Here is a 16,405-nt window from a genome sequence, read left to right as displayed (position 1 = left end):
CTGCTTTGTACATAATGCAGGGTAACTTCCAGCTGATACTATGTCACTATGGCTATTGATTATGTAGATGAATAGATACCTTAGTGGTGTTGTATCCCAAAATTTCTCTTACTACAGAAATGAAAAAAACTGAATGACTTTTTTAAATTAAATATTGTATCTTTTTTTTATCCCAGATGCGCTGATTTAGCTTTTGTTTTAGCCATTTCTTGCCTACGTCCACACAATTTCATAATAGATGTATGGCATTTTCCTGCGAGACTTCCTTATTACATCAGAAGTGGACCTAGCCTATATATTAGGAGTCAAAATGGCCAAGGAAAATTGTGAGGCAGGGGGACAATACAGGAGTAAAATTGGTTTAAAATGGGACCGAGTTTGTTAGCATATACCAGGAATAGATAAAAAACATTTTGATTCCATATTGACCTTATCGTACCCTAATAGTCTCTGCAGTGTTTCTTTTCTGGCAGTATCTTGGTTTTCCTGGTTAAATGACTGTCAGCATCAGTTCCTCTGAGCCCTGAATGTCATGGATCTGCCCCTAGCCTGTCACCAGTGTAGAAGCATCAGAAAAACTGAAATGATGGGCTCTGGGTGCTGCTTCTGCCCCTCCCACTCTATACAGTACAGGGCTGCAAGAGGGTGAGGGTGAAAAACCGAACCGAAAAAAAACACCAGAAGGTAGTACTATTTGTCAAAAGAGCAATGTATGGCCAATTTATTTAGGATGGCATGGGAATATTTGTGAATATTATATCCCCATTAGTGGACATGAAGTTCCCAGTTAGACCTTGTGAATTGATTTGTAATGATGCTGTGGAACAGGGGAGTTATGGATCTGTTTTGTTTTTTTGTCATTTCAAGCAAAGAGAGGTGACTTTGTAGGGAACAAAGAGTTTGCATGTTGAGAAAATTTGTCCCTAAGACTGATTGGTTCTCACAAATTGTTAGCATTGCTTTTGCATTTTTATTCCTTCCTTACTCCCCTTTTTAAGCATGTACTCCATTATTTTTGTACAGTGTTGGCTGCAATTCAAATCAGGACTTGCACATGGTCTAGCTTTTTTTTAAATGCATTATTTGAAGTTGCATAGAATCTTTAATCTAAAATGAATGGTAGTTACAAGTTCCTGTTCTCCAGGAGATAAAAATCTACATTTTGGTAATTTGTATGAGCCAAAGTATTTAAAAAATATAATAAACTGATTTTCAAAAAAGCAAAATTTTTATGGCGAGCCATTTAATTGTGTAGTAGTTTCCTTTGCTTGGACATTTATTCCCAAAAATGCCGGCTGAAGCTCTACTCAACTTACAACCAGCTCAATGTACTTCAACACAATTTAAATTATTGATATTCTTCTTACCAGCTGCCAGATTGGTGCTGGCAAAAGCCTGGTGGTCTGCAATCCCCACAGTCACTCAAGTTAAACAGAAAAAAAGTCATGGTTTCTGTGAAAAACTACAAGCAATGCAGTGTGACATTGTGCCTAGGTTTGAACAGCTTTGGTCCCCTTGGGTATATTACTATTTTCTTACTACTTTTGATCAAACACTGTTGACAATTTAGTGAACCACATTAAAAGTTCCCTATTTAAACCTGATTTTATTTCACGTGCAATTGTCCCTTTACACCATCATTTTCCCCACCCTGTGTCCCTTCTGGTTTTTCCTCTTCTATATTTCTCTTCTTTTTCTTGTATATAAATTGGTTGGTGTATTGGTATGAAGTTTAGATTCCCAATAATATAGTTCATATTGTTGATATTGTTCTAAAATGTGGTGTGACATTTTTATTGTTTTTTTCAAACACAGAAGTTCACCGTATGTATTTGTTTTTTTGCTTCAAACTTGAATAAATATGTATTGAAACTAAAAATGTGTTGTTAAATTATATATACTAAAATCGTTGACAAATATAAGAATTGCCATTTCCTTGTAGTTACCATAAATGTTTCTCAAAATGTCCTATAAAGAAATATTTGTAATGGCACTTCCATTGTACAAGAAAATCATTAAAATTCTGTAGATCAGTGGTTCAGGGCAGATCTGATAATGTCCGTTGTTTGGGATCTGCACACATGATGATGATGATAATGTCCTCATCAGCCTGTCGCCTATTCAGCAAACAACAAGTGAAAGAAAATAATATAATATGCAACAGAATTACATCACCAGTTAAATGACCTAGCAGGTTTCTTTTTTTCTAGAATGATTTACTAAAATGGTCTCTAGACAAACATTTTATTTACATTTGTCATGTGATCTCATCTATTTTTTTCTCTCTTCGTGATGTATTAGGTTCTTGTGAGGCCAGGTGCACCAAAATGTGAAGTCTGCTTTTTGTACACTTCATGTTGTCATCGGCACAAGTTGAAAGCCTGTTTAATGCAACGACCTGACTTTTGGAGCCAAAAGCATCCGCTGGCAGTTTCTGTCAGTTAAAAAATAAAACGTAAAATGCCTCCAGGTTTCAGCTTGTAGCATGTGTCTTGATAAAAGCTCTTTAGATATAGTTGTAAAGCAGCAGCCTGAAAATAAGTTAATACCATAATGTTATAGTTACTGTCACACAAAGCTCTTCAATGGTGGCAAGAACTAATAAATTAAACTACATGTGGCTATTGAATGTCTGTCCATTTGCCTATGCTTTATTTGCTATGGCAAAATCTCTATGAATCTGTTCTTTTTGTGTGGTCAAGGGCATTATTTATAACAACATTTTTGGTCCTTTCTTCTTTAGGCCAAGGCTGCAAGCACAAAGAAAATTTGCCCAATCCCAGCCAAACAGTCCGAGCACAACCCCTATTAAAATTGTGGAGCCATTGCTACCCCCACCAGTTACTCAGATATCTGACCTCTCCAAACGCAAGCCCAAGACCGAGGATTTCCTCACATTTCTGTGTCTTCGAGGTAAGAATTTTCAACTTCTCCTACCCTTTCTCCAGATATTGGCTTTTACTGCAACAGTGGCATTTTCAACACCTTCACTTTCCCGAGCATCAGAATTTGATTGCAAACAAGTGGAAAAAAAGAACCTAGTATGCAACAGAATTATATCACTAGTAAAATGATCTAGCACAGTGGTGCCCAACCTGTTGGTTGTTGGTGTGGTGACCAACCATCTGGGGGCCACTGTTGACATTGAGATAAAACGCGTGGGCCACAATGCAAGCAAACATTAAAGATGTATGTTTAAAACTAGAATAGTTTTAATTTAAACTTAAATTGAAATGTTTCTAGTTATCATAACATACAAGCACCAAATATAGGAAATGACAAATCAAGAATGTCTGCACTCACCATTTGATGCTCATGTTATTAATGCCACATTTTTATTAATGAAAGATACAAAACTTAAGCTCTTGTACCAAAGAGCAGAAACTACACCATACAATTCGTCCTGTCAGTTAAAGGGGGCCCCAAAATCTCTGCTATGGATACTTCTGGAGATATATAATTCCTTTGACAGATAACCAAATTGGTACATGTTCCTACTACTACATCTTCAGGTCCCTACAGCTCCCCATTCCTGAGAAATTAGGGTTCACTGAAGGTAAGTGGCCAGCTATGTGTGACAGGATAGCACAGTATACCAGTTAGTTTTTCATATCTTGTGTTGGTGCCGTAGTTTTTACATTTTAGGGGTAGTCATCCACAAGGGTCCTGCACTTGCAGATACATTTACCCTTTCTTACAGAGAAATTGGGGTTCATAGAGAGTAAGGGGAGATAGCCATGGGTGACAGGGTTTCAATTATATGATGGGTAATAGATTTTAACGGGGAAGGGAGGACAAAAGAGGTTTCCTTCTGGCTCCCACAGTTCCAGTTGCCAACATCCCTCCAGAGAAATTGGGGTTCAGAGAAGGTAAGTGTCCAGCTATGTGTAACAGGGATCCCATCAGCTGCTCCATCCCTCGCACCGCAACATCTGCAGATCTGACTTCAGGCGTGAGCTTTGAGCAGTATTGAGTATCACCACCCAACCCCCCGTGCGTGCAGGCCACCGCTTGGCGACTGCTGTCCTATAGGACATCTACCAAACATGTTATTGAAAGAGATATTTTTCATTTTTTAAATAGCAGAAAGCATACCTCCTAGGAAAGGGAGACACCTTCCACCACAATGTACTATAGGTAGACTATGAATACACTCCTGCCACACTCCTGTTTACATGGGCCATAACAAATTTTATGTCAAAAATGGCTTGTTAAACTTACAATTGTCTTTTTTTTTCTTAATAGTAGTTGTTCTTTATATTGGCCTGTTAAAATGGCAAATGTAGTAATTTAAAGATAGCATAAAGATTATAATTAGGTAACACAACTTTTGGTAGTTAAGTAATATATTTTAATAGTATAAACTTCAATACCTCAGGTCTAAAAGAAGGACAACTGAGAAGGAAAAATGAAAAGAGGGATTTGTTTTCGAAAGAGATTAAGGACATTCGTTCTTTAGATAGATAAAGGTTATATCCATTTATGAGTTCCTCCCTCATCTAGAAATTTGCATTAAAAGCAGTGAACAGGAGCTTTGTGGGGCATTAATAGCAATCTGTTCAAATAATTCTGCGTTTTCAAGGGACCTGGACTAGAAAATAAATTTGTTAAAGTGCATCTTCCTCTTTAACCCAATGCTTCTGTTTCGTTATATAAATAATGTGTTGTCTGTACCTAGGACACATGCTTTAGTTTTGAAGATCAAAAGCAAATATTGTACTGCGTTGTAATTACATTCTGCCTCAGTTCCATTTTTTAATCAGTGGAAACATATGATCTTCACAAAGGTAAACTCATATCCAGGTTACACTGGGGAAAGAATGCAGAAATGCTTCTTTGGCAACATTGATTTTGTTTTCAATACTTATAATAAATCTAGCTGCTTGCTGCAGGATTTTATTTTTTTAAAAGCAAGTTATCCTGAAAAAGTGAGTGCTTGTAACTGGGAGAGTTACATGTGTTGACCAATTTATAATAAAGGAATCCCGATAAGTAGTAATATATGATTACAATGTGCACTGTTTATATCATTTCTAAACTGCTTATAATTGATATTTTAATAAAAGTATTAAAAGAAAATATGAAAAATTACCTTGAAGAACATAATGTTGAAAAACCTAGGTGACTGTGCATAAGTTACATTGTTCTTTGCGTGAATTCAAATGACATAATCACAAAATAAAATATTTTATTTCCTTTCTGCTTTCCTTACATGCATGAGTTTGAAGTATTGTCTGCATTTACTGACACCTCAGAAAACCCATTTGCAGTCCTTAGTAATGAATTCTTGCACACTGGCTAGGCCCTCCCTCCACTTCTCATATTGAATTGTTACTCATCTTGCACAGATTAGTGAGTGCTGCGCTGCTCCTGCTGGTTTTTCCTAGATCATATATACTCAGAGGGTGTGCTATAAAAGAAAAATAAACTTGTGCATGTTTGACCCAAGGTCATCAACAATTTTACATTTTAAAGCTATAGTACACTTTATCAGGGGCTTAACAAATTATGTAAAAAAAAAAAAAAATAATTTTCTTTCTTTTTTAAAACAGCTGTGCAATTTGACTTTCTATGTAAATTAACACAATTCTAAATGATTATGATCTGATCATTTAATGCTGCTGTTTGGCATAGAGCTTCTGTTGAATTGTTTGGTGTTGGTTTTGCAGGTTCCACTGCCTTGCCAACAAACATGGCTTACTTTGGAAGCTCCCAGGATGAAGAAGATGTTGAAGATGATGATGCAGAATTTGAGGACCTCAAAATAGCCACCACTAACTCTTCATCCTCATGCCACTCAACACCTCGCAAGGGAAAATCTCAAAAGCATGTCGCCAATGGGCATGGTAAATGTCCTTTAAACTACAAATTGTTTTTATTTTGAATCTGTTCCTATTGGTTTTTCAATAAAAAAACACACACAACACATACCACTTGTACAAAATTGGCACAGAAAACATAAATGGGGAGATTGGGGGGGGGGGGGTGAAGCGGAGCTGGGGAACATATCATTTAGAAGAAAAGTCACATAAAGTGAAGCAAACATACTTAACAGATGCAGCAAAACTAAATAAAATATATAAAAAGAAAAACCTACAGAAAGAAATGAAAAATTGGGGAAGGATATAAACAATCATAACCTCCTATGACGTAGACCCTGTGCAAGAGGCAAAACGAGATTGGAAAAGGGCAGGTTAAATGCTCACATTCTCAATATACCAGGTAGAATATTTGAACCTATTGAGAATTGTTGTCTATTCTGTGACAGCCAAAAAAACAATGCAAAGGTGAAAAGGGCTGCCATAATGTCCTTCCTAACCGTGAGGAGGCAAACAGTAACCCAACCCCACAGATGCCGGTTAGGCAGAAAAGGGCAGCATGGTTCAGCATGGTTCCAAAAGTCTTTAATTTAGTTGCTGGATCATAAGGGATTGGTTAAGGTGGTGAATCCCCACACTTGAGGCAGAGCCCAGAAGACTTTAGAAGCTGTATGCATGAGCATAAACAATGTTTCCCTTGCATACTTTGTTAATCATACTCTTTCGCACCATTTTTACTATTCCACTGGGTTTTGGTTTGGAAAGTCTTGCTGCCACAGGTTGGTTTTAAGCATGCTGTTTGAAGCAAAGTGTAAGTAGATGAGGTGCTTAAGGGGTAGAGAATCAGGAGCTGGTCAGCACTGGGCGGTAGGGTTGAGGAGAAGTTGTACTCCAAAACTTTATAGAATGTTAATAATTGCATCTGGTATAAGAGATGCACAGCTGGAGGAGGCAACTTATACTTATTACATACCTCTATAGTGGTGCAAAGGTATCACAGAGGAAAAAAACACCACCCAGCAGTAGGCACTTTCGGCCCCATGTTGCTTTCTCAAACTCCAATCTACAGCATGTCGGAAGATACTAGCTAGGTTGTAAAGTTTGATATTAGGGAGATTGATACCACCCTCCAATTTCCACAAACAAAAAAGTTTGTGAATTGATATTCATGAGCAGTTTTTGGAGAACCTGTTAATCTCTATTTTTGTAGTAGTAGTAGTAGCAGCAGGGGGGATAGTTTGCCAACGGATGTTAAAGCTTTGAAAAGGACATCATTTTCAGTAGATGACCCCTACCAAGAAAAGACCATGGCAATTCCGGCTGTATTTTAGCAAATAGAGATGGGTAATTTAGATTTAATTTAGATATAGGTAGAGATAAAGGGAGTTTACCAATATGAATACCTGGGTAAGTAATCTGAGTGGAGGCGATTTCAAAAGGTATGGTGGCCAATAATGGACTTGACTTGAGGGGTGTTAAGGGGATTTTCTCACTTGACCTTTAGGCCAGAGAAGTTACCATAAAAAATGAGTAGAGATTTCAAGGTGGCCTGTGCAGCGGTGAAGAAAAACAGAAATATCGTGTCCGCAAAAAAGCACAATGTATTACATGTGAACATATGGACTTTGATTTTAAGGAGGGGGGCAGCTCAACCAAAGGCTCTAAAACCAGATTGAATATCAAGGTGGGACGTAGGGCTATATCAGTTTTTAAATGTTTGAAGTACCTCAAAATACTCATACGCTTGTTAGGGGATCATATATTTTTGACTTCCAGGAGACTTTTCGCATAACAGTGAGAGTGACTGCAGGTAAAACGGCTAAGTGGCCTAGTTTTACAGATTAATACAAACATAGGCACCTAAATGGCAACACCTAAATAATAGGTCTATAACAAGTGACTGAGGGGGGAACGATAAACAACATATTAAAACAGTCAAAACATTAACAATAAATTAACAGAGTGCAGCACCAATAGGCTGCCAGACAGACCATAAATGTGACCTTCCTTTATTCCTCATGAGTGAGAAAAACATGACCAAAAAACATGAGGGGATGGTGTAGACCTCTCAGCAAATAGGTTACCAAGACTGCAAAAAAAACAACTGTGTGGTAGCAAAGTAGGGCAGAAAAGCACTGTCTGAAGATCAGGATGGCCAGTTAGCCAAGGTGAATTGCAGCTTTTTGCCATATAATAGTGAACTGACCATTTAAAGCACACACGTTTGTGAGAAATGTCTATTAAATAATCTGCAAAAATCAAAAGATCTTCCAGTTGAAGTTGGTGTTGGACGCCTAACCCTTGGAGTATCTAGGAGTGATCCAAAAAATTTAGGAATTTGAATTTTGGGTAAAGAAGAATACTTGCGGGGAGGGCCAAACCACATGCCCTCTCTACTTTACAACCTGTATTTAGGCCCATCAGATGGTGAATAGCCATGGCACACAAGTCAGGCATGAGTGCTGATTTAAAAAATTCTGGGAGCGGTTTTCTAGGACTTGTCTACTACGGCAGTTGTACAGGTTTCCAGAGCAGCAACCAACTTTTGAGAAGCAGTGAGTTCCTCCTCCAGGGTGGAGATTCAAAAGGTTAGCGACCACTGTGCTAAATAGAATAGATAAGTTTAATTCGTTTTGGTAATCGTTCTTTAAAGCAGTGGTCGCCAACATTTTGGGTCTCATGGACCTCTAAATTTACGGACTTCGAACCACGCATACAGAGGGAGCAGTGTGTCACTCAAAGGGGAAGAAACTTCCCCCAACGTGATGTCATGATGCCAGAATATGCCCATTCTCTCATCGCAGGCCCAGCCTCGTCCAGAGGCACAACCCGTCCACTGCCCGTAGCCTGCGATCCATACAGGGCACATGGCCAGAGCCACGGACCACCAAAATTTTCACACAGACCACCGGTTGGCGACCAATGCTTTAAATCATTTCACCCATTTAACTTTTCCTAAACAAAATTTAGGATCTGCTTTACATGAGTTAATTAACAATAGGTCACTTAAAATAAAAAAATAAAAAAACAGCAAACAGGGTAATCCAATGTGAAATTACTTATATAGATATTCTGAGATAAGGCTTGCACAGCTTGCTGAGTATACGTGGGCCCGCATATAGCCAATAGTTCTTGAAGTTTAACAGTCATAATGTTTTGCTGTCCATGCTAAAAGCAGACTTGACCTGGTGTAATACTGTTGATAAATGCAACGTGGTTAGTTGCTTCTACTCACTAGTTATGCTTATTACTCAAATTGGTTATTTATTCAACATAATTGTTTAATCAACAGCCTCTGTTAGTAGACGTTTGAGTTTAACTAATCAAACAATTATGTATTAAACCAATTATTTATTAATGCCTGCTAATATTTCTTTCCAATATCCAACATTGGTACTAATGTGAAAACTTCATCAATAAAGCTTATTTTTTTGTTATATTATTATATGGGGGTTATTCTTGTGCTTTTGCAGACAACAGAATAGAAGTTGTATGTGGTTGAGCCATTTGTACATGAGAGTTGTTGACCACATATAGATAATATTCCTGTCAGCTTCCACAAGTCTTGCATTGTACATCTAGTCGAGTGGATTTTTTTTTCACTCACAAAGCACATGTTGTCACAATCAGTGTTAGGTAGTCATTTGGTAGCTTTAACAAATTTTTTAAGTCATTAGCGCACCTGAGTGTTTCTAGATTTTTATACCTATTTATTAAACATTTTTTTTTATTACTTTACTTTTTTCTACGTACACACTTGCAATGGTCAATGGATGATGAATGACGAACGATCCTAATAGAAGTGAAGTGGGAGAGAGTGCAGCAGGGTGCCACTCCATCGTTCTCCCCCTCCCCTCTCCATAGAGCAGAACGGTGCTGTATGTACAGCACTTGTTCATGCATCGTGCAGTAGTTTGTTGTTGGAAATGATCGTGAAAGATCCTTTCCAGCGACAAACAAGTGTATGCAGCTTTACAGTGACAAGGAAAAAGCTTTTGTTTGAAATATCTGAGAAGCAGTATTTAAGTGTATGAAATAGTTTTATCAACTAGCCTAATAGGGGCAGTTTAAAATCCACAAAAGTATTGGGTGCATTTTTAAGTTTTACTGGCATATTGTTCTTATGAGATATTGACACTTTGGTGGTTTATTCTGTGTCAGCCTAATTGCCATCTGGTGGCTCACAGAAGATTTGTATGTGCAGACAAACAATAGCAGTACCACTACAAAAAGCCTCTGAGCCAGTTATATGCAGCATGATTAACGGGAAACTGCAGATCTGCGGCTGTTCAGGTTTTAAAATTATGCCCCACTATCATTTTATTTTGTGCATTTGATGGTGTAGGAGGCATACTTTGTAAAAGACATCTGGGTTCATTTACCAGTAATAAAACTATCTTTATATTTACAAATGATATGGTGAAGCTAGAGGTGTTGTTTTGTTCTTTGGAAAAGGAGGGTTGTTTTTTTTTCCTTAGGCATATTAATACCTTGTCCTGGCTAAGCCTCGCCATCTGGATTGCTGCAGATTGCCTAGCTGTGCTTAGACACTTGGAGAAAATATAGTGATAAAAACTATGCGTGTACTCAGGGGGTTAACATACTGTGCGCTTCCTTTCTAAAAACACTTCTGTGTGAAATTCAATAACCACACATTGCTGCTGGTCATGCAAACCTATATACAACACAGATACTAGGTAAATTGATCTGTTTTATGTGTTACTCCTTTCTAACAGAGACTTTAAGTACTTATCCAATTTGATGTGACTTAAATATATTACTTTAATTTTAGGAGTTTATGGCATGAGAAAGGTAATTGTAATGTATAAATATTTGCCACGCGCTGGGTCGCTACATGTTACATATGCTTTGCTCAAGCATACATTTCATGCCAAAGAGACCCTGACTTCTTAAAATGTATTTTTACAGAATACAAGACTGGATAAGATAGACTCTTATGGGAAAACCAGGATGATCCGGCAAACCTGGAACTGATCTGGGATTTAAAACATTTTGCCAACTAATAAATGATTTTAGGAAATCCATTCCAGGATGGCTGGATTACCCAGGTTCCTCATGATAGTCTAGCGTCTCCAGTCATGGAGCACTGTAAAAAATCAGGCCTGATGTATTGATTATAGTTACAAATGTATTTCTACTTCAGTTTTTGTAACATGTTTTTACAAGTATTGTGTTTTTTTTGTTTTTTGTAGTTTTTAACGGGTCTTGCAAATCATTGAGAGAAAAAGAAACTTCTCACAAACACAAAAGGAAAGAGGTCACCCCAGGAAAAGAGAGAAACAGTCACCATAAATCCGAGAACCGGAGAGAATATGCCGCTGCTACCCACCAACCTGCTTCTAACACGGGCTCATACGCCAAAGGGCTCGCTGCTAACAACCACCACAGTCATCTTAGATCGGCTCAGGACTTAAAGAAACAGGTGAGCATTGTCTGCACTAATAGAACTGCCTTGGTTGCAGGGAATGTAAACACAGCCTTTCTCTTTTAGCTGCATGAATTGTGGATTTTTTCCTGTATAGCTTTAGCTCAAGTAAATAGAGGGCTGGCATACAATGGCTGACATTCATAAAGTAAGCACAGGCCAAAGACCTTCAATTTTTGTGCTTCACTAAAAATGTCAGTTTTGCAAGGTTTGTTTTACCTTGCAGTATAATAATAAATAAATATTATTCCTTTAATTAATCCTTGTTGGAGCTTCATTTGACATGCATTGAGCGGGTGTGCCCAACTTACATTGTTCATATATTCAGCTTTTCTTTTGTAATGGCGAAAATTGCCTTTATGATAATGGATCACGCGGGAGCTTCAGTGAAGGTATCTTTGTCTGTTTGTTGGCCTAGATATTGAATTTGCTTTACATAAATCATGGAAATTAAATTCATAATGATCCTGTCATTGAATATAACTTTTATTTAAATACCAAAACCCTTTACAGTGTTTGAAGTATAAGAAGTTGAAGTAGTTTAGAAACATCTTGGTCATCTTGAGGATTTCAAAAGGCTACCTATAAAGTGCAAAGATAACAAAAAATTGCACAGCAGCCAGGGCATGCCCTAAAGTAAACCAGTGTCATGCAATGGGTGATTTAAATTCATGATAATATGGAAAATAAATACATAATTTTGCCTGTAAAGGTCACAATACCGGTATAAACTCTTCTGTCCTTTCTTATGAGTTATTTTATTTTTTATTTTTTGTAAAGTGAGTGCCGCCAGTGAGGAAATGCAAGGAAGGGTTGGGTCAAAATCCTTTGCTGCATAATTTTAAATCTTAACAAAAGGTTGTTTTTTTTTGTGTACTTTATGGTGTGGACACATAAGCCCAGAAGTGATATAGGGGAAAGATTTAGATTAATAAGTAATAGTAGTAGGCCAATTTCACCTTCCCTTTTTAGGGATTTGTTTGTTTCAGGACAAAACAGACATGAATATACACACGTATGCTATGTTGTGGTATCAAGAACATGGCAGAATGGTTAATTACTGACATTGTAGGTCAGGAATACCATGTGCTTCTGAAACTTTTTACCCACAGCAACATTGCATTTTGCAAGTCTTTCACCACTCCCATCCTCACTGACCTATAAATTGTGCCTTTTTCTGAATGTTGTCCTGTAGTCCTCACTTTTAGCCTTGCAACCATCTTATCTATCGAGGTCTTCCTACAATTTCATATTTGCCACAGCTATATTGCCAGCCCTTTTCTTCACACTGACAGCCATACTGCCAACTTGATGTGACCTGGCAGTAGCTTGACTTCTAACTATCTTTCAGTCTCCTAATCACCACACTATGGCACACCTATCTTACGAAACTTTCACATCCAACATTATTCTAATTGCTTGTATGCTTGATTATCAGCAAGGACTTTCTTAGGTATGTTTGATTCTGTTAGGATTTCCTTTGGTAGTTTGTTCCCTTCTTTTATCCCCTATTTAAACCTGCCATGTGTTGTTATCAACGTACTATGGCTACAGAAATTTGGTCTCTACAGAAATGTCAACCGATACATACACATACTAAAAATGCACCATCAAAATGTCAGGCTGGGGGAACAAAGACTGGGTGCTTAAGCACTGATGTTTACACATGAAAGGTGTGATAATGAAGACAAAAGGCAATAAAGAGGCAAGTATGGTTCACAGAGTTAAATTTCATACAGTGAGTAAGGTCCTTATTCATTCTTTGCCATCACTAAACCCTCCTGTTTGTTGCTATGACACATGTAACTTTTACCATGTTTAAGTTGATATTGTAAAGCCTGTACACCTTGGGCCTGCAACAGGCCAGTCGTGATCTACTTGTTGATTGCAGCCATGTGCTGTGCCAGGTAGACAGTGAACCCACCATGCCTATCTCTTTTATAATAGTCTGGATAGATATTGATGTCTTCACATACAGCATGGTCTGCTGTGTTTGTTTGTCATTGAGCTCAGATAAACCCGTTGCTGCATGTGTTCTTAAGTGTCCTGCCTTTTCACTGAATTGTGCTCAGCCATGACATTATGCAACAGAGGACGGGTGGTGAAGATGATAAGCAGTGCATTTAGCCCGAGAAATGTGATGTGAGCATGCAGGCACAGGTCTAATATGTTGTTGCATTAAGATTCACAATTCTTTCGCTGAGTGTGAAATCCCAAATCAAACATCAACTATCATGGTTTTACTTCAAGCATCTCAGTGGAGTGAGAACACATTCCCTCCCCTTGTTGTTCTACATCATTGTTGTCTGCGGCAAGTAATCCTTCATAGATTGGTGTACTCAAATGTGCAAGCAAGAACCTACTTTTAGTACTTACATTAAAGTGGAACTAAAGTTCTGCTTTGAAAATTCTTCTGAAAAAAAATGTACATTTAATTTTGCTTGTACATGTAGTAATTGGTGGATTCAAATTGTATCTTTACTTAAGGAGTAAAAAAAATGCCCATTGATTGCTGTTCCCAGTGCTCCTGGTATTTTAGATATGTTCATAACTGCCCACACATCTCTCTATAGTGAATGTATGTTCCAATATCACAGGTCAACGTGTCATTTTCATCAGATATAATTTTATCTGGGCTTTGTAGTATTTTTGATGCAGATTTCAAATCTGTTCAGTTTTTCTCTAGCACGTCTAGTTTTTGTGATGCAGGTAATTATATATTGTGTTAAATTCATTATAAATAGCCTTAACATATTACAACATTTAACATTTTCTTTTTTAAGGTTAGAGACCGCACTAACTGCGATTGATTTCATTTGTCATCATGCCTAGAAATTGCCTTAATGATCCAGACAGTTTCTGTTAGTTAGTTAGTTTCTGTGTGGTTCATTCACGACGAAAGCACAACATCGCCAAATTACCACAGAAAAAAGATATACAAAATATATTTCGGCTGTTCACTTAGTGACCAGGATAAATTTTGGACTCCTCATGTCATCTGTACCAGTTGTTCCAATGGACTGCGTGACTGGCTAAATCGACGTAAAGCAGCAATGCCATTTGCACTCCTGATGGTGTGGAGAGAACAGCAAGACCGTCTAATCTACTGCTATTTTTGCCGTGTCAACAAAAGTGGATTCTCAGGTAAAACAAAGCACAAAATTGTATATTCCAGCCTTCATTTTGCAATTAGGCCTGTTTCCCTTGATAATTCATTGCCAGATCCGGTACCGCCACATGATAGACTTGTTGCTTCTGTAGAAGGTGATGAGGAATGCGCTGAAGTTGCAGCCAGTTACAACCCGAATCATCTGATCCTGACTACTTGGCTGATGAAGATTCAGAACAAGAGACTTTTACACAAGCAGAGCTGAATGGTCTTGTTCGTGATCTAAATCCCTCCAAAAACAAAGCAGAACTTTATGCTTCAAGACTTAAATAGAAACACTTGTTTGCAAAAGGTGTAACTGTAACAGAAAACAAAATCATAACTTGACAACGTTCTTCATTAGTGATGGCTCACTGTGCTACTGTCATGATATAAATGCACTCTTTAACAGTTTGTCACAAGAGGATGTTCCATCTATATGGTGTATCTTCATTGATTCCTCTTAAAGAAGCTTGAAAGCAGTCTTACTGCATAGTGGTAATTCCAAACCAAGTTTACTGATTGCCCATTCCATTAACCTAAAGGAGCCCTATGACAACATGAAGTTACTACTTGAAGCAATGCAGTATAAAACACATCAGTGGAACATCTGTGGGGATCTAAAGGTTGGCTTGCTGATGTGAATGCAAGGAGGATTCACAAAATATTGCTGTTTCCTATGCCTGTGGGACAGGCCATCTACGGGAGACCATTATGTCAAGCGTGATTGGCTACCAAGAGATACCTATAAGCCCGGAACAAGCAGTGTCAGTTTTCCGCATAAAATATTTCTGCCACCTCTCCATATCAAGTTAGGCTTAATGAAGAACCTTGTAAAGGCCATGGGTAAATTAAACTTTTTCAGTATATATATTTTTAGTATATATATTTATAGGGCCACAGATAAAGTCTGTTTTGCAGGATGATATTTTCAAACAATCTCTCTCAGCAGCTGAGCTGGAAGCTGGGGATGCATTCAAGTGGCTGTGTGAAAATTTCCCGGACAACCATAAGTCTCCTGGATACAAGGAGGAGTTCAGAATTTGCTTGATTTATACCAGAAACTGGGTTGTTGCACGTCATTAAAAATATATTTCTTGCCATTCACACTAGAATTCTTCCCAGAAAATCTTGCTATGGTGAGTGACGAACAAGGAGAACGTTATCACCAGGACATTCAGTTTATGGAGTGCCGCTACCAAGGTTTCTGGAATGAAAGTATGATGGCTGACTACTGCTGGATGCTGTACTGCGACAATCCAGACAAAGAGTACACAAGAAAATCATACTCTAAGCATTTCTGAAGAAACAATGGTACCTCACTGACCCTGTTCAGTAGATCTATACCACAGTGTGCCTTATTTTACTTCACACTGAAGATGTATTAACATTCTCTTCAATTGTGCTTACGTTTTAGCACAAAATACATGCACATACAACATTATATAATAGTACTCATAACTCAGGAATTGTGTACGTGTTAGGGAAAAATTGAAAACAGATCTGAAATCTGCATTGCTGTGGTTTCTGATGATTATCAAAACTAATTTTTTGTTGACCTGTGCAGACAGCTCAGATCAGCAGAGTACATCACAGGGGGCACACCTTTATGTAGTTAGGATTGAGGTAATATGTATTGCAGAGATTACTCAGCCCACTGTTAAGTATAGTACTAGTCGAAGATATATGTGGGATTCAATTGCTGACCTGCTTCTGTAGATACTAGTTGCTTAGCTGTTGTGACAATGAGGTGGTTTCTGTTGCGTTTTATTTACTGGCCCAGTGACCAATATGCAGATAAGAAATTTTGCTTTCACGGGCAGCATGCTAATCACATGTTAATGTAATGTAATGTATTTAGCAAGCCAGGTAAATTCAGGTAGGATAGTGGCAGTCTTTACTCTCAGCACAGGAAAAGAATACCTGTCAGCAACTTAATGTTGCATGTATGTTTTATTTCCCTTTTATTTATGTGCCTTTTTTTTTTAATAT

General features: G+C 37.8%; 1 protein-coding gene across 3 annotated transcripts in view; it reads left to right on the top strand.

Moving 5' to 3' along the window:
- Positions 1–16,405, top strand: part of JARID2 (jumonji and AT-rich interaction domain containing 2) — a 92,080-nt gene that overhangs the window by 45,183 nt on the left and 30,492 nt on the right. For all 3 annotated transcript variants that reach the window (XM_072411668.1, XM_072411666.1, XM_072411667.1), the window contains exons 4-6: positions 2,744–2,913; positions 5,670–5,846; positions 11,033–11,262. In XM_072411668.1, coding sequence (XP_072267769.1) covers positions 2,744–2,913; positions 5,670–5,846; positions 11,033–11,262 — 577 coding nt within the window. The remainder of the gene's footprint in view (positions 1–2,743; positions 2,914–5,669; positions 5,847–11,032; positions 11,263–16,405) is intronic.

The sequence above is a fragment of the Pyxicephalus adspersus genome, chromosome 5 (assembly GCF_032062135.1).
Source record: "Pyxicephalus adspersus chromosome 5, UCB_Pads_2.0, whole genome shotgun sequence".
NCBI classification, from domain to species: domain Eukaryota; kingdom Metazoa; phylum Chordata; class Amphibia; order Anura; family Pyxicephalidae; genus Pyxicephalus; species Pyxicephalus adspersus.
This window is presented reverse-complemented; position numbering and strand designations above follow the sequence as displayed.